General features: G+C 54.2%; 1 protein-coding gene across 5 annotated transcripts in view; it reads left to right on the top strand.

The window, feature by feature from the left end:
* DISP3 (dispatched RND transporter family member 3) overlaps nt 1-24,129 on the top strand; it is a 57,419-nt gene that overhangs the window by 28,882 nt on the left and 4,408 nt on the right. For 3 of the 5 annotated variants that reach the window (XM_081057349.1, XM_081057348.1, XM_081057347.1), the window contains 15 exons: nt 3,320-4,415; nt 5,333-5,552; nt 8,391-8,527; nt 9,433-9,567; nt 10,102-10,262; nt 11,612-11,751; nt 13,350-13,495; nt 13,730-13,891; nt 14,675-14,836; nt 16,520-16,633; nt 17,391-17,527; nt 18,558-18,742; nt 20,636-21,014; nt 21,962-22,088; nt 22,641-22,786. In XM_081057349.1, the coding sequence (XP_080913475.1) occupies nt 3,323-4,415; nt 5,333-5,552; nt 8,391-8,527; nt 9,433-9,567; nt 10,102-10,262; nt 11,612-11,751; nt 13,350-13,495; nt 13,730-13,891; nt 14,675-14,836; nt 16,520-16,633; nt 17,391-17,527; nt 18,558-18,742; nt 20,636-21,014; nt 21,962-22,088; nt 22,641-22,786 (3,444 nt within the window). In that variant the 5' untranslated portion in view covers nt 3,320-3,322. The remainder of the gene's footprint in view (nt 1-3,319; nt 4,416-5,332; nt 5,553-8,390; nt 8,528-9,432; nt 9,568-10,101; nt 10,263-11,611; nt 11,752-13,349; nt 13,496-13,729; nt 13,892-14,674; nt 14,837-16,519; nt 16,634-17,390; nt 17,528-18,557; nt 18,743-20,635; nt 21,015-21,961; nt 22,089-22,640; nt 22,787-24,129) is intronic. The other 2 variants (XM_081057351.1, XM_081057350.1) reach the window with 2 other exon arrangements.

Here is a 24,129-nt window from a genome sequence, read left to right as displayed (position 1 = left end):
AAAGAACCCATCCAGTCCACTTCCTGCTTGTCCATTTCATACTCTTCAGAATCCTTCTCACTGCAGGCAGAAGAAACCATCCTCTCTGCCATATGCTTACACTGTTTGGTATCCGACTTCCCTCTGTACCGGGGAAAGTGCTATCTACTACCTAACCCAGATTCTTCAGAGATTCCATTTCCTTCCTTTATTCAACAAATATCTGCCAAGCAGTGACCCCTTCCAGGATTATTTTAGGCCACGGAAACCCAGCAGGGAACATGACAGCCAAGTCCTTGCTCCCTTGGAGTTCATGTCCACCCAGCTGTGGAGCTCTCCCTGGAAGGCAGAATGGCTGTGGCCAATTTTCTGGTCACTTAAATTCAGCAAATGCTGTCCCCAGGGCACGGAGTCACACGTATCAGACAGGGCTCCGTTGAAGTTGTTGCAATTACTACTACTACGTAACCAACCGTCCTGAAACTCAGTGATCTATGACAACCAGTGTATCATGCTCGTGGACTCCGCAGGTCAGGGCGCAGGAGAGGGCGGCTGAGCTCTGCTCCACAGTATCTGGGGCTCAGCTGGGAAGACTTGAAGGCTGGGGGTTACTCCAATTACCTGGAGGTGTCCTCACTCACATGTCTAGGGGTTGACGCTGCCTGTCAGCCACGTTGTCCGCAGGAGCTCCTACCTGTGGTCTCTCTGTACGGGCTAGTTTGGGCTTCCTCACGGCATGGCAGCTGGGTTCCAAGGACGAGTGTCCCAGGAGAGCCAGGTGGAAGCTGCGGCTTTCTTACCTAGCCTCCGTAGTCACAGAACACCACTTCTGCTGTGGCTATAAGCTCACCCGGATTCAAAGGGAAGGAATGCAGACATTACTTCTTGCTGGAAGAAGTCTCAAAGTCACATTATGAGAAAAACATGTGGAATGGGAGATATTGTTGATGAAATCTTTGGCAAATACAGCGTGCCACATGGGTCTTTTAGGAATTCAGACTTTAGGGGGAAGCAGATTATAAAAGACAATAGCTGTCCTTTCCCAAACACTTACACCTACCAGGCACTATGGTCAGCCTGCTGTGTATATCACCCTTCCAACACCTCCGTGGTAAGTACTGTTAGCCCCATTTTGCAGATGGAAAGACTGGGGCTCAGAAAAGTTACCCTGCCTGCCTTAACTCATACAGCTGGGATTTGCACCCAAGTCTGCCTGCCTCCAAAGTCATAGCTCTTAACACTCTGTTATACTGCCTCTCCTTCTCCATCCCTAAGTAATTTTTACCCCCAAAGTGTGGTGAGAAGCTTAGACAAGCAGCTGGGGGTGGGGATTCAGATCTGGGAAGGCTTTTTGGCAGAGGTGACACTTGAGCAAGGCCTTGAAAGATGCTTTAGATTTGGACACGTGCAAAAAGGAGTGACATTCCTAGTGGGGTAGCAATGGGATAGTGGGGTAGCAATGGGATAGAGGGGCTGCTGAGTTCCAGAATCCTGGCCTTTGACCCACTAACACACCAGCACATTCTAAACTGTACCCCCTGAAAGGCAGGCTGAGACTGTGGTCAGGGTGGATGGACACAGTCCCCAGAAGAAGTGCCAAAGTGGCCCCTGCCCCTCTCCATCCTATTACCATGGGCAGAGGCTCCCACACGCCTCCACCTCCCCGTGCAGACCTGGTTTTGTCCTTTGGAGGTGGAGTGAGGCTGAGCGACCGCTGATTCACACTCAGGAGTGTGTATTAATACGATTGGGCCTGGCAGTTAGCATGCTTTAGGGTACCACAAAGAGGAAGTTGAATTATTTCATTGATAGGAATCTTGCATATTACAGGAGCAGTTCCCACCCTTCCAGGCCTCTCCCTTTCAAGTCTTCTGCTGTGCCCTCCTCCTCTCCCACCCACCACCAGACCCCTTGCTCACTCAGTTAATCTCGTTGTTTCCTATTTGGGTCTCTGTCTTCCCCCTCCCTGTGCCACTCTCCTCTGGCTCTCTCCCGGATCTCTCCCAGGTCTTTGTCTCTGTCTCCCTCCTTCCCCTCGCCCTCTCTTCCTCACTTTCTCTGGGCTGACAGCAGCCCCCTCTCTTCCCGGACAGACTGTCTAATTGAAATGGAGCGCTCTAGAGAATGTTAATAGGAAAGGCAGCATTAATTAGCCAGCTCTGGCATAATTAGCTTCCTCCTCTCACTGCCTGGCGTCTAACTAGATAATGAGTCTCTCTCTGTCCAAACAGAGGGCAGGCAGGACAAGGGGAACAGGCCATGCCCAGGGATACCGGGAGCCTCCTGCCTTCAGGCCACCCTGCTGGAGTCCTCAAGTTGCCTCGCGCTGCCCTCTCCTGCCAGGCCCTCCTGCTGCTTCTGCCCAAGTCTTGGGGAGACAGATGCTTGGGCCCTGCCCATGCCCAAAGGTTTGACGTTGCTGGAGCTGCATGTTAAGTGGTCTGAGCCTGACAAACTGTGGCTGCAGCTGCAGCATCCCACAGAGGGGGTGGGGAGGTATTGAGAGTTCTTGAGGAGAGCTATGACAGGCATCTAGCCCTGGCACAGTCTCCTGGGCAATGGATGAGCACAGTAGAGTCTCCAGAGGGGAACAAAGAACTCTGTTTATGTGACAGATAATAGCCAATGTACTACACAGACTCCAGAGTGCTTCCCTCCTTGACCCTCCCCATAATCGTATGAGGCAGGAATGGCCACCTCTATTTCATAGATGAAGACTCTGAGGTTCAGAGAGGTTCACTGCCTTGCTAATGTTCACGCTACCAGGACCCAAACCAGGGACCATCTTATTCCAAAGATCATGTTCTTTCCCTTCTACCCTCATACTTCTAGAAGGTACTCTATAGTTGCTCATTAAATGAAAGTGATTACAATGGAGTCATACCTCACATTGGCTTTGAGTTCTAAAACCAAAGAATGCAGCAAAAATTGGGAAATGATGCATAGTGAAAAGTTCCCTCGACTATCCCTCACACAGGAAGGACTGACTATCTCTTCTGTTGGCCATTGGGCTGTGAGTCTCCCTTTTCTTTGGCCTTGAAAGCCATGATCTAGTTGGGGGATACGATGGGCATGTAGGATTTTTCTTTCTGTTTTGTGCACATGTGGTTGAGTTCAGTTGAGTTAAATGCCTGCTTGATGCGATTCCGTTGTAGTATTTGTACTTGGTTATGAGTAGGCAGGCTTAATGCCCGGAGCTGGTCGACTGCAGCCACGGGGCACCACTCTCTCTCTCTCTGTCTCTCTGTCTCTCTCTCTGTCTCCCTCTCTCTCTCTCTCTCCCCCCTCCCCCTCTCTCCCCTCCCCCCCCCAGCCTGCTGACCTGCTCCTTCTCCTACAGGCTATGGACTCAGAAGATGACCCGTTGCTGCAGGATGTGTGGTTAGAGGAGCAGGAAGAGGAGGAAGCCACAGGTGAGGCCTTTAGGAGAGCCCAGAAGCGGGGGCCCCAAGCTGAGGCAGGGGGTCAGTGTTGCTGGCGGCGCTGGACCTTGCCCTCGCGGCCTCCGGCCTCAGGCTTCTGGAGTAGCCTGGGTTGGGCCTTCACCAATCCGTGCTGTGCAGGTCTCGTGCTCTTTCTGAGCTGCGGCATCCCCATGGCCCTGACAGCCTTCATGTTCCTCTACTGCCCGCCGCTGGACATTGACATCTCCTACAATGCCTTTGAGATCCGCAACCACGAGGCCTCCCAGCGTTTCGACGCCCTGGCGCTGGCGCTCAAGTCCCAGTTTGGGTCCTGGGGGCGCAACCGGCGCGACCTGGCTGACTTCACCTCTGAGACCCTCCAGCGCCTCATCTCAGAGCAGCTGCAGCAGCGGCATCTTGGCAACCGCTCGCAGAGGGCCACCAGGGCCCCCCGTGCTGTCCCTGCTGTCCCTCAGGGCGCCCCAGGCCCGTGGTGCGACGCCTCCGCCGCCCGGAAGCCAGCAGCCCATTGGAGCAGGCGTCTGCGACGCGGGACCATTGCCCTGGCGGATCTGGCAGCCAAGCAGAGGGAAGTCCCAACGGACCAAAGGCCAGACAAGAACGGGCGACGCCGGGTGGGGACTCCGCCCCCCGTAGCGGCCGTGACCAATCAGAGCCGTGCCCGCCGGGGAACCTCGCACTGGGACTACACGCGCTCCTATGTGAGCACCAACACGCAGACACACGCGCACTGGCGCATCGAGCTCATCTTCCTCGCACGCGGCGATGCCGAGCGCAACATTTTCACCAGCGAGCGGCTGGTCACCATCCACGAGATCGAGCGCAAAGTCATGGACCACCCCGGCTTCCGGGAGTTCTGCTGGAAGCCTCATGAAGTGCTCAAGGACCTGCCACTCGGCTCCTACTCCTACTGCTCCCCGCCCAGCTCGCTCATGACCTACTTCTTCCCTACTGAGAGGGGTGGCAAGATCTACTATGATGGCATGGGCCAGGACCTGGCAGACATCCGGGGTGAGCAGGCCTCGTGTGGCTGGGGGCGGGGCTGTAGGGGGCGGGGCTTGAAGGAACCTGGGGGCGGGGCTTGGAAGGGGGGAGGCCTCGATGAGACTGGGGGCGGGGCTTGGTGGGGTTGATTGGAAGGCTTGACTTTGGGTTCAGTACTTTAGAGGCTGGTGAGAGGATGGGGAGGGACTTGGCTGTGAGGCACCGTCGGGCCGGAGCTGAGTGCTGGGCAGGCCTGAGGGCCACGGGAGGAAGGGCTGGTAGCAGAGTGGGGTAGGAGGTGGTTTTCAAGGGAGGCAAGGAGGGAGGTTGGGGCACGGTCCTGGATCGAGAGATTGGGAGTTATGCTGTGGCCAGGTAGAGAAAGCGTGGGGAGAGGCTTGCGCATGAAGTTTAGCAGAGAGAAGCCTGGGTGTGGTTACAAAGCACCTGTTATCTGGTTAGAGGAATATAGGTGCGTGGCTGGGGTTGAAAGATGACCAAGGTGGGATTGGATTGAGGTAAGCAGGGATGGGACTTGAGAAAGAATGGAGCTGGCTAGGCCAGAGAATGGTTGTAGGGGTGGGGCTTGGGTGTGGCTTTTAAGGGGGGGGGGCATGTGCAGTGATCTAGGCAGATGAAGGCCTGACTACAGAGAATGGGCCGTGAAATTAGCTGAGGTTCAAATGGAAATGGAAATGTCAACTTAGTGGGAGGCCCCTGGGGGGGTGAGGGGGCAGGCCTGGGAGCTGCTCCTCTTGGGCAGCTGTGAGTTCTCTAAACCATCCCTCTGTCCCATTAGGGACAGTTTGAGGCAGCCGAGGGGGAGTTTCTCAGCCCTTTAGAAAGGGGTAAGGTAGGTGGTGAGGAGGGCAGGATGACCTTGATGGAGGACTGGTGGGAGCTGACCCACTGAGCAACTTGGGCACCCCTCCCTGCCCCTGCAGGCTCCCTGGAGCTGGCCATGACTCACCCCGAGTTCTACTGGTATGTGGACGAGGGCCTGTCTGCAGAAAACCTGAAGAGCTCCCTCCTGCGCAGTGAAATCCTGTTTGGAGCACCCCTGCCCAACTACTATTCGGTGGATGACCGCTGGGAGGAGCAGCGGGCCAAGTTTCAGAGCTTCGTGGTCACCTACGTGGCCATGCTGGCCAAGCAGTCTACTAGGTAGGAGGTCCAGCAGCCCCCAGCATGTGCCTGCTCTGTGTGGACCAGGGAAGGGCTCTATTAGAGTCGGCAGTTGGTTTCCAGGTGCTTTTTTCTCATAATTCTCAGACCCCCTGCCTGGAACCTTTCTCCTGGGAAGTCTTTCTTCCCAAGTCGGGGGCAGAGCCACATGTATCCTTGATGTCCCTCTGACAGGTGGACAGCTCCTTTTCTTGATTAGCACTAATGGTTAGTGGGCATGACAGCTCTGAAGGAGGTAGGAAATCCCAGAACTCCTGCCCTGGAGGTCTTAGGTATTGATTTTCTCTGGCAATGGTGCTAACGGGCTTTCCAGAAAGAGTATTAACTAGGGAATCGGGAGTTCCTCTCTGCCTCTAATACCCAGGGAGGTAATTTGCAAGTCCCTTCACCTCTCTGGGCCTCGGTTGAATAATGGAGATGATAAGTCCTGTTACCCTTCCGGAGTCTAGAGAAGATGAGCTAAGAGACTAGACAGTGGGTGCTTTGGGCGATGGGTGCTTTGGTTGTCCTCCAAGCCTTGGGATGTGTCTAAGAAAACAACTGGGCCCCTCCCCACCAGCAAAACTTCTAGATAGTTTATTTATCTGTCCTGCCAGGCAGTAATTCCAATGCCTCTGAGTCCCCTGCCCTGACAAGTTAGTCCTGGGCAGGAGGAATCATTCTGCCTGAAATACTCCATTACACTGAGCAACTACTGAAATAACCAGAGCTAATGTTTACCGAGCACTTACTCTGCCAAACACTGTTCTAAACCCTTTATTCACACCATTTCATTTAATTCTCACACCACCTCAATGAGGTAGGTGCTGTTATGATTATCTCCGTTTTACAGTTGAGGAAACTGAGGCACACCACAAGTAAGTTGTCCAAAATTACAAAGCCCAGAAGAGGTGGACAGGATTAAAATCCAAGCGTTCTGATCTGGAGCCCTCACCCTTTGTGTTTTCTATGCCAGTTGCTGCACTCAGAGCTTCTCTGTGCACTGCTTTTTTGCCAGGCAAACCCTCGTTCATCCACTAAGATCCAACCTGGGCAGTTTATCCCTGAAGCTGGATTAAATGCACTTCTACCCACTTCTACAGTCCTCTTCCCTTTCCCTCCGGGAGGCAGGAAAGGGCATACACAGGCTTTTGAGTCAGATACATCTGGGGTCAGATGCCAGTTGCTGCACTTAGCGGTGGGAGTTTCATTGAGCTATTTCCCCTCTCTGAGCTACCATTTCATCACAGTCCTTTTCCCTCTGTATTTCAGGTGTTTAATTCTTTGTCACTCAAGGTGTAGTCCTCAAATCAGCAGCATCAGTAACCCCCCAGGGGCTTGTTAGAAATGCAGAATCTCAGAATCTCCAGGCCTTTCCCAGACCTATAAGATTTTGTTCAAGTTTGACGAAGGTCTGGTTTAATTATGTCTCAATAGAGTGTGCGTTTGTTGAAGTCTGGGATTGTTCCTGGCTTGTTTCTATAGGCCTAACCCCTAGCACTGTGCGAGAAACACCTTAGTGGGGATTTGTCTGGGGGTAGATGGGTGGGTGGAGATGCTCCCGGGAAAGGTACTTGCCTGGGTTGGGAAGCTGGGAGGGGCTGGCTGTAGAGGAATCTTCAGGGTTTCAGAAACCAACAATTACCTCTGCCTAATATGTTCAGCTGCCAAGACAAAACCCCTGCTCTGGGTAAAAAAAGCCTCTCTTCCCCTTGCCATCCCCCCAGAGCTGCATAGAAGTGGTGACCACCAAGACCCTTGTAGAGTTGACTTAGTACCTTCTTTTGGATTAATAAAATCTTTTTTCATTATTCTATTATTGGTTACCCAAGAGATGGCAGCATGCACCTTGACTTATTCCAGAATAATACAAATGATCGCTTTTACTACTTTCCTGATACTACTAGAATCTTAGAACACAGTTCACTGCATTTATAACCCCTTCAGCCTTTTGCATTTTTGTTGCATGCATTTTAATTCTATATACATTTAGAACCCCATAAGATATTACGTTTTCATTTTAGTGTGTCAGTCTCCATTTATATTTACTCACATATTTACCTTTTCTGTTGCTCTTCATTACTTTCTACAATTTCACGTTTCCCTCTGGGATCATTTTCATTGTATCTGAGGAACTCCCTTTAGTATTTTTTTTTTTTTAGTGCAGGTTTGCTGGTGATAAATTCTCTGTTTTGTTTGCCTAGAAAACATCTTCATTTTAATTTTATTTTTGAAGTTTATTTCTGCTGGTATAGGATTATAAATTGGCAGTTATTTTCTTTTAATACTTTAAAGATGTCAATCCATTATGCTCCAACGTCCATCATTTCTGTGGTTAAGTCAGGTGTCAATCTTTCTGTTGCCCCTTCGAATGATTGTCTTTTTTTCTGTCGCTGTTTTTAACATTTCTCTTTGCCTTTGACTTCACCAGTCTTACTATGTTTTATGTCGGTATGGTTTCCTTTGTTCTGCTTTGGGGAGCAAAGAACTTCTTGAATCCATGGGCTGATAACTTTCATCAGTGTTAGCAATTTCCCAGCTATTATCTCTTCGAATGTTGCTTCTAACCTCACTTTCTGTCCCTTTTCATTTTTAGGGTTCTACTTACACAAATGTTAGCTCTTGTCACTGAGTCTCATGTGTTTTCAATACTCTCTTCTAGGTTTTTGTTTTCTATTTTTCTTTCTGTGTTTTCGATTAGATATTCCAGCTCACTGCTGTGTCCTCTGTTGTATATAATCTGTAATTTATATGGATACTTCTGGTCTTCCTCCAAGTGTTGACAGCCACGTCTAATCCATTTCCATCTTTCTCTACCCACGTCCTTCCTCTCCCCAGCAAAGTCCAGGTTCTTTATGGGGGAACAGACCTCTTTGATTATGAGGTACGCAGAACCTTCAACAACGACATGCTCCTGGCCTTCATCAGCAGCAGCTGCATTGCCGCCCTCGTCTACATTCTCACATCCTGCTCAGGTAGGTCTATTCTGAAAGCCTTCTCCCCTCCCAGTGTGCTCCTACCTGGACACAAACCTTCCTTCTCAAGAATACCAAAAGTAGTCTCGAATCCACCATCTCAGAGCTGATGGGGAGGGCTGCTGAGAAATCGCCTTTCAAACCCAGGCAGGTAGACCGAGGGCCAGAGGCAGGTTGAGCCTTACCCAAGCGCCCCCACTCCCAGGACCTTAAAGTTTAACTTTTTGCCCGTCGACCATCTTTTTCTTGCTGATAACTTTGTTTGGGGGAGTCTGGAGTATTGGACCCTTGTTATGGATTGTTCTGTGGCCTGTTTTACAGCTCTAGGTCAGCTACCCTTTTGTCCCTCGATTTACTTTTCCAATGCCAACTTCCCAGGTACCCTACCTGCTTTTTCCTACACATACAGTAGGTTTTCTCTATTGCCCAAGTGAACGAGACATTGGTAATATCTTCAAAAATGGAAAAGGCATCCATTCATCTATGTAACAAATATTAATTGGGCACCAACTATGTGCCAGACGCTCTAATGTGCCAGGGATCCATTGATAAACATCACAGACACACTTTCTACCCTCACAGAACCTTTCTCTATTGGGGTAACAGATGTTAAATAAATACACGTTTATGATTTCCTACTAGCCTTGATTGAAGTAAATTCCATAAAGATGAGGTCCCGTGAGCAACCTGCCTCACTCAGAGATGGCTCCCTCTGCCACTCAGGCCTCTGGCCCAGCTCCTTCTCTGGGCATGGAGAACTGTGCGAGGCACAGACGGGGTAGTGAAGGGTGCTCCACGGTCGGGGACAGGTGTGAGGCAGGACCACGCTGGGCTCAGGAACACTGAAAGGGGTGTGTGTTCCGCTGGGGCCCCCACTCTATTCCTTGTCTCCTTGCTCCACCCAGTGTTCCTGTCCTTCTTTGGGATCGCCAGCATTGGCCTCAGCTGCCTGGTGGCACTCTTCCTGTACCACGTGGTCTTTGGTGTCCAGTACTTGGGCATCCTCAATGGGGTGGCTGCCTTCGTGATAGTGGGCATTGGTGAGTTGCTTCTGTTGCCATAGCAATGGGCTTCCTACTTGAGGACTCTGCACCAGAAAGGGCCTCCTCCCTTGTTGTAAAGCTTGGCTTTCATGGAGGCTCCAGAACATCCCTTTCGGACCTCAGCGCCTCAGAGTGGTGGTGGGTAAAGTATGTATGGTGGTCAGATCCTTGGCATCTAGAGAGTGTAGTCCCCAAGAGGTGGAAGGAGTGGGGGTAATATGATGTGGAGAGGGTAAGACTGGTGGGAAGAAAAGTCTAGGAAAGGTGGGAAGCAGGCTAAGGTTTGGAAGAAGGGACCTAATTCCGGGGATGGGGTGGCTCCAAGGAGCATGGAGAGTGGGGCTTGGATTCTTGGTGGTGGAGCCCGAGTCAGGTGTGTCTTCCACATTCCAAGCTGAGAAGCAGGCCTCCCCTGGAGCTGACCCGTCAGGGGGCCTCCCAGGGTTGGTCTGGGCCCAGCCTGGGTCTGGTCTTGGAGACAGCAGGGTGATTCTGAGCCTGCCCCTACCGGCGCGGGACTCCCTCCCCTAGGTGTGGACGATGTCTTTGTGTTCGTCAACACGTACCGCCAGGCTGCCCACCTTGAAGACCCACAGCTGCGGATGATCCACACCATCCAGACGGCAGGCAAGGCCACCTTCTTCACCTCCCTGACCACGGCCGCCGCTTACGCAGCTAACGTCTTCTCCCAGGTGGGAGGGCGCCCTCTGTCCCTGCCCTGGCCTTTCCATTCCTCCCGTACATACCTGGCCTTTGGTCTCTGCTCTTCCCACCCACCCCTTCTCCTGTGACCACACAGCCTTTGCCTCAGGCGCTCACCATGTCCCTAGGGTCCTTTTTTGTTGCTTATCACCATTGCCAGAACTTAACAAGTGGAAAAATTTTAATATGAATAGTATTTATTATTGATGCTTGTTGATAGTAATCCAGCATCTGCCCTGAAGGCATTTGGCAGTTCCCAAGGCTCTTTCACATTTAGTCTTCGTGACATACTTATGACAAAGGTATCATTACGTCCTTATTTTCCTAATATAGAAACTGAGGCCCAGAGAGGGAAAGTAACTTCCCCAAGGTCACACAGAGGGTAAGTGGTAAGCTTGACCATGTCTCCTGACCCCTGAGCTCTTTTCACCCACTGATTCACACTGTATTGTCATCATACTGACTTTCCTCTCGCTGTCCCCATGCTCCTCAGGCCTCTGAGTTGGGCTCAGCGGAAGGATCTAAGTTTGGGCCAGGTCCTTGGTGCTGCTAGAACCTGAAAGGTAGTGAACCTGCCTGAATCTTTGAGAGATTTTATGACCTGTGTTGAGTATCCCGTCTAGAAACTACGAAATGTGTTGGAATTATTCAGGCCTACCTAGAGAACCACATCCAGGAAAGAAGCAGAGCTGGGTTCAAATCCTACCTCTGCCATTTACTGGCTGTGTGACCTTAGGTAGGTCGTTCAACCTCTCTGAGCCTCACTTTCCTCATGTGTGGATTATTAAGGGACTGAGATGAAAAGATGATTGCGAAAGTATTTCACGAACAGGGAAGACTTGTCTGCTCGTTGGCTACAGTTTCCTTCTGACTGCCATCCCCTGTGCAGGTCCTTGTGACATTTCTAGAGCGCACCCATCACTCCAAGGCTCCAGACTCCCTGCTCCCATCACATGGCAGCATTCTCTCTTCCCTCTCGCTAACCCATGGACTGGTCTAATGAGGGCGTGTCTTCCTCTGTCCCCCCAAGTCATTCATGTAAGGACAGTTATCAAGCACTTGCTCTGTGCCAGGCACTGTTCTGGGCAGTGAGCCACAGGATAGACAAGAGCCTCCACTCCAGAGGTGGAATTCCTCCTCCCCTGCTGTGTCCCCTGGTGCCAGCCCTTGCCTTCTGATATCCTCCTGGGCCACTGGCTGGCATCCCGGCAGCCTTCCCATCCCGCCTCAGTCTCACCAAGGTTTCAGGTCCTGAGTGCCTTTGGCAGCAGAGTCTGCGGGCTCCCTAGGCTCCAGGCATGAGCAACCCCACATCCCCCCTCTGCCTCTTCATTGCCAGATCCCAGCCGTCCATGACTTTGGCCTGTTTATGTCTCTCATCGTGTCTTGCTGCTGGCTGGCTGTGCTCTTCACCATGCCTGCTGCTCTGGGCATCTGGAGCCTTTACATGGCACCACTAGAGGGCTCCTGCCAGACCAGGTGAGCTGGGCAGGCAGGGGTGGGGGTGCCTGCCCTCCTCTCACTGAACATCTATAACATGCCCTTGTGATTCGTTATTGAGCCCCTTCTGTGTGCCCAGTCCTATGCTGGGCACTACTGGGGGACGAGGAATGGAGAAGAGAACCCTGTCGGGCGGTTACCATTTGTGACCACGTGCTGTATGCCAGGAAGTGGGCAAAACGCTTTTGTACTAGATTTCATTGCCATCCGCCAGGATCCTTAGCGCTGGGTCCTTTCATTCTGCCCATTTTACAAATGAGGAAACAAGGGCTTAGGGACATTGGACATTGGACACTTTCTCCGTGTCACCCATTCCGTAGGCAGCAGAGCCAGGATTTAAACCCAAGAAAATCTGATTCTGTATTGTATGCCCTTAGGCACCATGTTAAATATCCTCAAGTTCTTGTCTTGGCGGAGAGACAATATTTAGATGTAGTGAGCCATGTACAAAATTGAACAGGCCAGTCCAGTGTTGCTGCCGGAAGCTGAAGGATCAGGGTCTCGTGGGCCAGTGGTCGAGGGAGGGAGGAAGGGAGGGAGGAGGAGGTAAATGTAATCTGGCCTGGGTGGCTGCCTGGGCTTGGGAATACTGAGGAATGATGGAGGGTCTCTGGGCTTGAGGCAGGGCACGCAAGGCAGGAGAGTCAGGGGTCTGTGACGAGGTCCACCTGACCACGGTGAGCCAAGGAGGGGTAAGAGGGAGACAGAAATCCAGCAAGGAGATCAGGCTTGGGCCCGGGACTACCTTCTCAGCTCTCCCACTCACGCCCTCCCTTCAGGGCGGCCCTGTGTGGTGGTGAGGGCTCGGCACTGCACGAGGGCACGCTGGCGGAGGCACTGCCGTCTACACGATGGTTGTTCAGATTCGACCTCTCTGCAGAGACATCGCAAACGCCCCGCCCCGCCCCGTCCCCTGCTCCGGCCGGGCCACGGACGCAGTAGCCGTCCCAGTCCTGGGCTTCAGCTGCCGCCTCTTTGCGTGGCAGCTGTGGAAGCTTGGGCGTATTACTCAACCTCTCTGCATCTCAGTTTCCTTTTCTGGAAAACGAGTGTAATTCCTGCGTAGGATTCCCGAGAGGATTACGTGAGAGAATCCACATGGGGCTTCTAGTTTGTGCCTGGCTCACAGCATTCATTATGTTCGCCGCGTGCATTATTCGTGTCCCTGGGGATGAGCCTCGTCGTCCCCACGTCCGCTCCAGTCAAGGCCTCACCCACACCGCCTACACCCTCAGCCCAGCCTGCTTCCTCCTCCTGGTGTCAGAGCCCCAGGGCCACGTGACACCAGAGGCGTGGTTCCCCTGCTTTAGTCACCTTGATGGGGGGGGGGGGGCTCTGGTTGTCATCGCTTCTCCCTGGGTAATGGCTGCTGTCACCACTTGTCTCCCCAGAGGAAGAGTGGCTCCTGAGGGCCCTGGGGGGAGATGGCACTGGAAAGAAATCAGATGCAGGCTTTTGGAAGTGTGAGATGTCAGCAACAGTGTGAAACGGGGGTTCGGGGTTCGTGTGGTAGCTGGGGCCTTGCCCGGCCCGGCCCTCCCCTCGGGACTCACCCCTCTCCCCCACTTTCCCCATAGCTGCCACCAGAAGTGTGGCCGCAGGCGCTCCCTGCACTTCCCCGGGGATGTGTTTGCTGCACCGGAGCGGGCTGGGGCCCCAGCCCCGGGTCTCATGCCCTACCTGGATGATGACATCCCTTTGCTGAATGGAGAGGAGGAACCAGGTGAGAAGTGGTGAAGGCCTTTCCCTGGCGAGACCTGGGGGCATTCTCTGCCAGGGGAAGTAACTCTTGACAAGATTGTTTGCGGTCAGGCTGGACCTGAGGCAGGGGCTGGAGGAGATGGTCCAGGGGATCCCCATCAAACATTTGGGCTTCCCTAGAGAGGGTGGAGACCAGGGTGGGCTTTGACTCGGATCTGGGCCAGGCCTCTGACAGGCCCCTGGTCTGCCCTGGCAGTGTCTCTGGAGCTGGGAGATGTGTCTCTGGTGTCAGTGTCCCCCGAGGGCCTGCAGCCCACCCCCGACAGGGCCAGCCGGGGTCAGCTCATTGCTCAGATGCAGGAGCTGCTGCACCACTGGGTCCTGTGGTCGGCCGTCAAGAGCCGCTGGGTGATTGTGGGTAAGTGGCTCCCCACCCTCCTTCCCCTCTGTCTTGCGTCTTCTACCCAGTATCGGAGCACGGGGGCAGACTCCCCCAAAGAACGTGTAGGCATGGGGAGCCCACCCCCTCCTGCAAATGATGCCGGGGTTGGCATCCGTCCCTCGCTCTGAACCTCACCTCCTCCTTCCTGTGTGAAAGGAAGCTGGCCCCCAATAGCTTTTGTTTATTGAGCACCTACTATGTGCCAGTCATCATGCTGGGCAGTAGAGCAAAGTGCTTAATGCTTGGACTCCGGAGTTAGATGAGTCTGAGCCTCAGTTTCCTACCCTATGATTGAGGATAAGAACAGGATCTATCTCATCAGGCAGCTGGAAGGGATTCCCTAGTGCCTGTGAAGAACTAAGCCCAGTGGCTGGCACGCAGTAGGTGCTCAATAAACATTAAGTCCGATTATTATTATTATCACTATCAACAGTATTTAGGGTTGTGTACAATCAAGTGGATATGCCAGCTCTTTATAAACTGTTAAATGCTCTAAGATGATGGCTGGTTCTCGTCCAGTAGTGTGCGATTGTAGCTCATGGTCTAATTCCCAAGTGGCATGCATAACAACAACCAACCCCTACCCCCGGAGGACCGATCCCTAGCAAGCTTCACCCACAGGCTGGCATGCTGGGCCTCTACCCACTCCTGTGGGACCCTCTCCCCACTGACCCCCATAAAGGGAGCAGCTCTTTGCCAGGACTCTGGAGGCGTCACCTGGGCCCCAGCCCTTCCTAGTATGGCCTCCTTTCCTCGCAGGGCTCTTTGTCTCCATCCTCATCCTGTCCCTGGTGTTCGCCAGCCGGCTCCGCCCCGCCAGCCGGGCCCCCCTGCTCTTCCGGCCCGATACCAACATCCAGGTGCTGCTAGACCTCAAGTACAACCTAAGCGCTGAGGGCATCTCCTGTATCACCTGTTCAGGTGAGGGTTTCCAGTCGGAAGTCCCCTGTGGGCCCCTGTTCTCTTTGGAGTCCAGGTCTCAAAGACTGTTGGCCTGAAAGATACAAGACCCAGGTTCAGCGTTTTCACATTTCATTAAACGAAAACTTACTGGGTGTCAGATGCACGGACTCGGGGGGAGACCGCAGTGGGCGGGACAGGCTTTCCAAGCTCAGGGAGTTCATCCTGCCACTGGATCTGAGCTGTGATGGAGGAAAACGGTGCCCGGGGAGCTCAGCCTCATGGAGGGCTTCCTGGAGGAAGTAGTGTCTAAGCTGAGACTTAAAGAATGGGAAGAAGTTAAGCAGGCTGGGAGGGAGAGAAAGGAAGGCGTTAGCTTGGCTGGGAGGGAGAGATGGTAGTGGCTGGGACCAGCGTGCTAATGGTGGCAGTGGAATCGAGGGGCATTTAGGAGGTGAAATCCATAGGACTTAGTGTCAGTGCATGTCGGAGATGAGCAAGGATGTGAGATAAAGATGTCTCCTTGCTTTAGAGGTAGCCTGGGCGAGGCCCTCATTTTACAGAGGGGAGCCTGAGGTCAGGGTTGGGCAGGTGAAGTCAGCCCAAGGTCATACAGCTTTGCCAGGGCAGTTAGAAACCAAATGAGAAGATGCTTGGGCGAGTGTGCCCCGCTCCGGGGAGAAGATCCACTGACGGCTGTAATTGCCTTCGTCTAATTAGTGCGGTGTTCGGATTAACTTGGCCTTCCCCTTGGTAATGGCATTAACCAAATGCATGATAGTTGACTACAGCTCAGAGAGGTGCCCGAAGAGCCCCTCTGAAGTTGGAGCCAGCCCCGACCACCTCCCCAGCTGCTCTCCCGGCCGGCCTGGGCATACAAATTACGCTCCATTGTCACTGCTGCTACAAGGGCCCCTGCTATCCCTCAGGGCCTGGGGACAAAAAGCCGCATCCACTCCCATTTCACAGGTGGACAAACCCCAGGATGAACCCGAAGTTCCTGGAAACATCTGGAGAAAGGCCAGGACCCCAGCCAGAGTCCAGCCCCCAGCCCCTTAAAGGGACCCCTTCAGATTATAGCAAAAAGAGCTTTACTTTTAGGGGCAGACAAGAACTGGGTCCTAATGGGGCACTGCCTCTCACTTGCTCTGCAGGTTACGTAACCTTCCTGAACCTCTGCTTCCTTCCTTGTCAAATGGGGTTAATAATAATGACCTCCTAGAATTATTGTGAGGGTTACTTTTTGGAAGGTATCAAAGTTCTCTCATTAAAAAAACCAAAAACTCATCTACAATGCCTAGACAAAACAGGAAAGTCTCCATCACCTGTACTAGTTGGTGACATTCCATTACCAATGGCTCCTGTTTACTGAGCATTTATCACGAGCGAGGTGGATAAGAAGCAGTGTCCCTTGTGGTCCTCAGCCGCCCTCTGGGGCTATGGTGTCAGCCCATTTGACAGGCAGAGAGTGAGGCCTGGGGCTACAAGTAGGGAAAGCTTCAGAGTGTCTCTCTCCCAGGCTGACAGGTTGCCTTTCTTTTACCTTAAGATTCCTGTAAATTCAATATTTGATTTTTTTTTTCAGTTCCGTTTAATTTCTTTCAGACCCCTGACACTCCCTCTCCCCAAGCTGAGGCCCCTGGGGACCATGTCCCTGGGGTTGTCACCGATCCCAGCCTGTCCCTGACGCAGCTCGGGGGGTAGGTCTGTTCCAGGAGAAGCCCCACAGCCTGCAGAACAACATCCGGACGTCCCTGGAAAAGAAGAAGCGGGGCTCAGCGGTCCTGTGGGCCAACCGGCCTGAAGCCACCCCGCAGGGTCAGTGGGGAGTGTGGGCTGGCAAGGGTGGGGGTGTCGGGAGATCCTACCTGGTGTTAGGGTCTGGGGGCCCTGTGAGAAGAGCAGATGAAATTCTGTGAGAACAAGAACCTGTGGAGGAGTTGAATGGAGGGTGAACTCGGTGAAGCTGGGTCCTGTCCCACCAGCTCTCCTCAGCCAGAACTGTGGGCTCCCCTCCTGCCACCGCTCCAGCCCAGCCTGTGGTGCCCAGTGAACCCACCCTGTGCACCTACGACGTTCTGGGTGGGGGAGGGCAGGGGGGTCCTGAACACTGGGGTCTCCATCAGAGGTGGGGTGCTGGGCACACGTAGGAATTAACTCTCCCAGGGAGTTAACCACCCAGGGGGCGGGTCTGTATTACCGTCATAATCCCATCTGTGCCCACCCTTGTCATCACTAGCCCCACCATTCACACTGCTTCCATCATTGTCACCACTGCCACGACCCTAGTCAGTACCAACAATCTTCACCACAACTGCCACCATTGCTGTCACCCGCTCCACCCATGCTGCCACCCAAAACCAACGACCATCATCACGTCCCCCTCTATCCATGCAGCTACCCCATCCTGGACCACTACTTCCCCCACTACTCATGCCACCACTCCATCCTAGTATTCACCACCACCAAGGTCAGGGCTCAGCTCCTCAGTCAGCAGAGAGTGGACTGCTGCAGGGTCAGGGGAAGCCAGTCAAGGTGACTGTCCACCCCCATCCATCCCTCATCTGTCCCCCAGACTCCCCAGGCACCGTGTACGTCTCCAAAGTGAAGAATAAAGGCCACCTGGCTGTCTACAGGTTCTCCCTCAATGCCAGCCTGCCTGCCCCTTGGCAAATCGTGTCCCCCGGGGACGGGGAGGTGTCCTCCTTCCAGGTGAGCCTGGGCTGTCGTGAAGTGAGCCACCACTACCAGGGGAGGGGTCCCTCAGTGCTGCCCTGGTTGACACTGGCCACGTAGGGAGGGGAAGGCTGGGTCTGTAGGGTTCGAGTCCTAGCTCCGCCATTTACAATCTGTGTGTCTTTGGGCAAATTACTTAATCTCTCTGGGTCTCAGTTTCCTCATCTGTGAAATGGGGATATGAAAAGTACCATCCAGGGTTGTTGGGGGTACATGAGGTAAGGCATGTACATGACATAACATCTGGAACATAGTACGTGCCCAATATATGGTAGCCATTAGTTAGATTGCTGTTCTTGGCAGCTGCTCCAGCACCCCAGGAAAGAGCCTCTCAGGGCAAACCAGGCCTCCAGTTTTTCTCTTGCAGGAATCATTTGTGTTTCTTTAACATGTTACACCCTGCAAGGTGACACACATGTCAGCACATTTGTTTGGGAGTTTTATTTCCATTTGAAAGATGAAGTTTCAGAGGCGTTTCCTGATTTTGAGCCTTTGCAGCGCTGCTCCCACTGCCTAGAAAACTTTCCTTCCAGCTCACTGCATGCTGACTCCTCATTCAGGGCTCAGCATAAATGTCACCTCCCCTTAGAGCCCTGTCCTAAGCACCCTTCTCAGTTTGCCCTCCTCTTCAGCTGCCCATTTATCCTGTGTTTTCCCATCCTGTTTAATTCAAAGCCTTTAAAGGAATCTGAAGCGGCCCATGTGATTGGCAGCCCCTGAGGGCAGGGCGCAGTCTGTCTTGCTCATTGCCCAGCTCGGGGCCTGGCATGGAATTAGTGCTCAATTGAAGGAAAGACTGAGGCTCAGAGAGGGAGGAAAGGATTTGCTCTATCTTCCATCTCGAACCCAGGCCTTCTGAGCCTCTGCTCAGGGCTCTATCCCTCACTCTGAGGGCTGGGACAGGGTGGGACATGCTAAGGAGGGAGGGGACGGAGCCTGAGGCCGGGCCCAGGCTGAGGCAGCCTCCCGGAGTCACATGTCTTGTCTCTGTCGATCCACTGCTTAGGTATATAGAACGCCTTTTGGTAACTTCACCAAGAAGCTGACCGCTTGTATGTCTACAGTAGGGCTGCTCCAGGCGGCGAGCCCCTCCCGCAAGTGGATGGTGACGACCTTGGCCTGCGACGCCAAACGGGGCTGGAAGTTTGACTTCAGCTTCTACGTGGCCGCCAAGGAGCAGCAGCACTCCCGGTAACAGAGCCTTGCAGACAAGCCTGTTTCCACCAGCCGAGCCCCGTTGCCCTCCCTGTCTCTCTCTCCCTCAAGGCCAGCAAGCCCCTTTAAGAGACCCGGGTTCATTTCCACACATCTATTCAGATATTTCTATGCCCAGGACAGGGAAGTGGGAATCAGCAGCAAAGATGACAGCCCGCGATCCACTCCCCCATCTGCCCCTCTCCCTCTTGGTGGGTCACCATGGCCCCGTCGCTGTTCTCAGCACGCCAGGCAGTTCCCATCTCAGGGATTTTGCATTTGCCTTTCCCTCTACCTAGGATGCCCCTCCCCAGCCCTTCATGTTGTTGACTTCTCAAGAGTCAGGTCTCCTCCTGGGAGAGGCTGTCCCCTCCTGGGAGACACTGTCCCTGATCAGAACTCTGTCCCCCATTTAAAGTAGCCACACCTGACTTCTCTCCTTATATTACCTCATTGCTCTCTTTCTGGCCCCATCACCCGCTGGAATCTTACTGATCTCCTAGCTCATTACCTGTCTTCCCTCAGGAACATGGACACATCCTGCAGGGGGCACCGTGACTAATATTCCATGCTGTGTCCCCAGCACCTAGCTCACCGTCAGACACACAGCCCGTTCTGAATGAATGAATGAATGAATGAATGAATGAATGAATGAATGCATGCATGAATACACTCTGCCCTTCCTCTCCAAGGCACTTATCCACTCTCAACATGTATAATTAATTCAGAAAGTATTTAATGTCCTTCTCTAGACTGTAAGGTGACGGGGAGAAACTGTCTATCCTGTGTGGTATGCCCTGTCTAGTGCCTGGCAAGGAGTAAGTGCCCCAAAATACTTCACTGCATTCTGTGCCTTGGTAGGGCGTCTCCGAGCCAGCGGGGGGTGTCTTTTCCCAGGTTTCATCCCCCGTGTTCTGGCCAGGGCCTTACATTCATTTAGCCATCGAGGCCGTGGTCGCTGAGGGTCTACTCTTTCATCTCTTCATTCATGTCACAAACATTGAGCACCGACTGTGTGCTGGCTGGGGATACAGCAGTAAACATCTGTCCTCAGGCTGACTAGCGGGACACAGCAGCTAACAAGTCACCTGCAATGTCATTACAAATTACAACAAGAGCTCTGACAGAAAGCGCCAGGCTGCCATAGTCTAGAGAACAGCAGTAAGGGGCCCTGCACTGGTGACACGTGGGGCTGTGGTCTCTAACAAGACGCTGCCTTAGGACTTCCAGCATCGTATGAGGCGGAACTCTGCGGGACAGAAGGGTGTGGCATGGAGGCAGCGGGGTGACCAGGACAGGCTTGCTGGGCCCTTCCAGCCTGGTACACCTTGGCTCGGGGGGTGGGGTTGCCCCTTACCTACCCTCCCCTGAACCCAAGGCTGGGCTTGCTCTGCATATACACAATGGCAACTGTGATCAGGCTGCCTGGATGAGCTTAGAACATTCTAGAAAGAACCTGAGCTACGCCAGGTCTAGTGGTGAGCAAGCTGACTGTGGAACCCTTTCTTCAAACAGAAGCTTGAGTCTCCATAACTGTTCAGGTTGAGGCGGGGCTTTGGGGGGAGTAAGGTGCTTCTAAGCAGACACCCCCAAGGATGGTCCTCCCACCACCTGGAGGGCAGTTTGAAAACTGCCAGTCTTCTCTAGCCCACATGCCACACGTGGGGAGACAGACTCATGTAGGGGAAGGGCCTTGAGCAGGCTCACACAGTGGTCTTGGCAGGGGCCGGACTAGAACTGGCCTCCAAACACCAGTCCCCACCCAACCAGAGACCAGATGCCTGTGCTGGGGGAGGCCCAGTCCAGCCCCTGCAAATGACCACACTTGCCTCACCTCCCCCACTCATCCTGGTCTTCCCAGCCTTAGTCCTGGCCCCCTTGCCTCCACAGGAAACTGTACTTTGCACAGTCCCACAAGCCACCTTTCCACGGGCGAGTATGCGTGGCACCTCCCGGCTGCCTGCTCAGCTCCAGCCCCGATGGGCCAACCAAAGGCTTCTTCTATGTGCCCAGTGAAAAAGGTACACGCGGGGAGGCCACAGGGGGGCCTGGGGGGCTGGACCCTGCTTCTAGTACAGCTATGACTCTCTTTGCAGGGCCCAGGGCCCGCCTCTCGGCTACCTTCGGCTTCAACCCCTGCGTGAACGCAGGCTGTGGGAAGCCCGCAGTGCGGCCACTGGTGGATACAGGGGCCATGGTCTTTGTGGTCTTCGGCATTGTGGGTATCAACCGCACGCGGCAGATGGACAACCATGTCATCGGAGACCCGGTACGTGGGCCCGCTCTGAGCAGACGCCAGCTAACCCGACTGGCAAACAAGTACCAGCCCGAGGGCCACCCTCCAGCCCCCACATGTCCTCCCCAGACCAAACAGGTTCCCCACGGGGCCCTGGGTGTTGTTTCTCTTGAGAGCTGAGAGAGGTTGAACTCTTAGAATCCCCCAGAATTTGGGACATTCGGGGCCCGAGCTGGCTGCCCCTCACCCTTAGGAGCTGGGACAGAGATGAGGGACATACACGTGTGTAAAACCACCCATCCTTCCTGCTGCAGGAGGCCCTTGCTGTGCGCCTCAGCTGTGGTGCCCCCGCCCTGTGGGTTTCTCTCCTCTTGTATGTGTTTGTGTCCTACTGGGCCCTTGGGGTGTTTGAGAAGCGAATGGAGCTGTGACTAGGTGTGTGCCTGGCACGTAATGGGTGCGGAGCGTGTGGTAGGAAGGATTGCGGATGGACGTACAGTCGTACCCCTGCCTTGAGAAGTCAGTCCGGCTGGGAGTCCAGGATCAGGCATGAAGTAATTCGGGAGCCAGGTGGAGTGGAAGAACATTTTTCTGTTCATTCCGGACCACGAGTGCACAGGTGTTCAGGGGCGGGGTGGGTAGGGTAGCCAGGGGAGAGGAAGCGACAATGGAGGACGGGTAGGATTTGGCTGTGCAGAGGGAGAGGAGGAAACAGGACGCCCAGGGGGAGTGTTTTGAGTGAAAGAAGCAAATGAGAGCAAGGGGCTTGTACAGGGTGGGCAGTGAGGGGAGCAGAGGTCCTGCTGGGGGCAGGCAGAGCGGGCTTGGGTGGGGACGACGGGTGACCAGGCAGAGGGCTCCAGCGTGATGGCAACCACGGCAGCAGGGAACTGCTGGGGGTTGCTCCCCGGGGGCGGGACCCAGGCCGGAGGTCCTGACTCACTGAGCGGCCTGCACTGGCTTGTGTCTCCTTGGGAAAGGGCAGCGTCATCTATGACAGCAGCTTTGACCTCTTCAAAGAAATTGGGCACCTGTGTCGCCTCTGCAAGGCCATCGCCGGGAACTCAGAGCTAGTAAAGCCAGGCGGGGCCCAGTGCCTGCCCTCAGGTTTGTGGCGAGAGCTCGTTCTCCAGAGCAAGGAGGGCCTGGGGGGACTGGGAACCAAGGGTGGACAGCCCTGGGGACACTTGCACCTGGCGTGTGGGTATCTGCAGACGTGTCTGTGCCTGAGCAGCCACACGAGGTGGGGGATGTGCCAACATCCTCCTTGTCATCCAGAAGTGCGTGAACGTGAATTGGCCCAGAGGGGCCTGTGATGGGGACACGTGTGGTGTGTGGGGGCACACCTGCAGGAGCAGCTTTTCCAAAATGGGGAGCAAGGGGCTGGCTCATAGCTAAACTGGGTGAGGTCATGCCAGGGGTCTCCCCGAGGGCACGAGATGTCATCTCCACCCCAGGGCAGACGGGTGTGGTAGGTTCCCAATGACATCGCCCGTGGTTACACACACCTTTCCTTTGTTTAACAATTCTATTACATTTTGGGGGGTACCCTCCCACACTCACTCACAGATGGGTGAGTACCTGTGCACGGGGGGCTGCGCTGGGGAAGGGTGCTCTCCTGGGTCCCCACCCAACCCACCTCTCTACTCCTCCCTGCAGGCTACAGCATCTCCTCCTTCCTGCAGATGTTACACCCTGAGTGCAAGGAGCTGCCCGAGCCCAACCTGCTCCCGGGGCAGCTGTCACATGGGGCCGTGGGCGTCAAGGAGGGCCGCGTGCAGTGGATCTCCATGGCCTTCGAGTCGGTGAGCCCCCGACGGTCTCGAGAGGCACCGTGCAGAGTATTTGCCCCATGTGTGTCACCTCCGGTCCCTGGCCCTCAGGCCACATGGGTGGGGTTGCTCTTCAGAGGGGAAGGCGAGGCCCAGAGAGGTGGCATTGCTTGTCCACAGTCACCTGGTTAGGGAGCACTGGCATCAAATGCTAAATCTGCCGTCTCCCTGCAGAGCGTAGCCTTTCCACCACGCACGCTGCCCGCCAGCTCCCGCCACCCTTCTTCCCACCAGCCCAGGGTCCATGTCGTTCTGTAGCCTCTGGGCTGCAGGGGCAGGTGGGGGTGGGCCTGGTGAAAGTACAGGATGCTTCTCTCTGCCACTGGGGGGGCCAGGTCGTGGGCCATAGACCCCAGTGCTGAGCCTCCCCCAGGAGGGCTGGGACGCCAGGGAAGCAGCCATCCTACACATCGCTGCTTCGTCTCCCACCCCGCCACTCCCTGGGGCCTGCACAAGGAGGCACTACTCTCACACCCCGGACCTGGGCACCCCCGGACCTGGGCACCCGCGGACCCCGCAGCCCTGGCACTTTGCTCTGTGAGCCGGGCCAGGCCTGCCGCTGCTGGCTCCACATTACAACCTGGGGTCCAGTCCTGCTCTAGTCCCAGAGTGCTCTGCGTCCTTGAGCAAATCACTCATTCCCTCTGGCCTCAAGTTCCTCCTCTAAAGACTAGGGCTACAGGTCCCTGCCCTCCCTCGGACAGTCATTGAGAAGCAACAGTGAGGTCACATGAGGGTGTTGGGGAGTGAGAATAATGATGACAAGGGGACAAGTGGAAGCCGAGTCTTGTTCTCTGGCCCCCAGCCCTGCTTTCCTTTCCCCCATATGTGCCACTCACTGCGTAGGCAACCAACCTCTGCCACCAACAAAGAGGGCCCAGGGACCCTCCCAGCCCTGAAGGAGCCCCAGGCTAATGCAGACACCAGTTCAAAGCTCAGGAAGTTTTTGTTTTTAATTGTGATAAAATTGACCATCTTAATGATTTCGAAGTGTACACTTCAGTAATATTAAATACACTCACATTGTTGTGCAACCCTCACCACCATCCATCTTTTAACTTTTCATCTCCTAAACTGAAACCCCGTCCCCATTAAACACTAACTCACCATTCCCCTTCCCCCAGCCCCTGGCAGCCACTGTTCTCCTTTCTGTCTCTGTGAATTTAACTCTTCTAGGCGCCTACCTCATAAGTGGAATTATACAGTATTGGTCTTTTTGTGTCTGGCTCATTTCACTTAGCATAATGTCCTCCAGGTTTGTCCACGTTGTAGCGTGTGACAGGATTTCTTTCCCTTTTAAGTCTGAAGCCGCAGAC

Source organism: Rhinolophus hipposideros (genome assembly GCF_964194185.1).
Source record: "Rhinolophus hipposideros genome assembly, chromosome: 8".
Taxonomy (NCBI): Eukaryota; Metazoa; Chordata; class Mammalia; order Chiroptera; family Rhinolophidae; genus Rhinolophus; species Rhinolophus hipposideros.
This window is presented reverse-complemented; position numbering and strand designations above follow the sequence as displayed.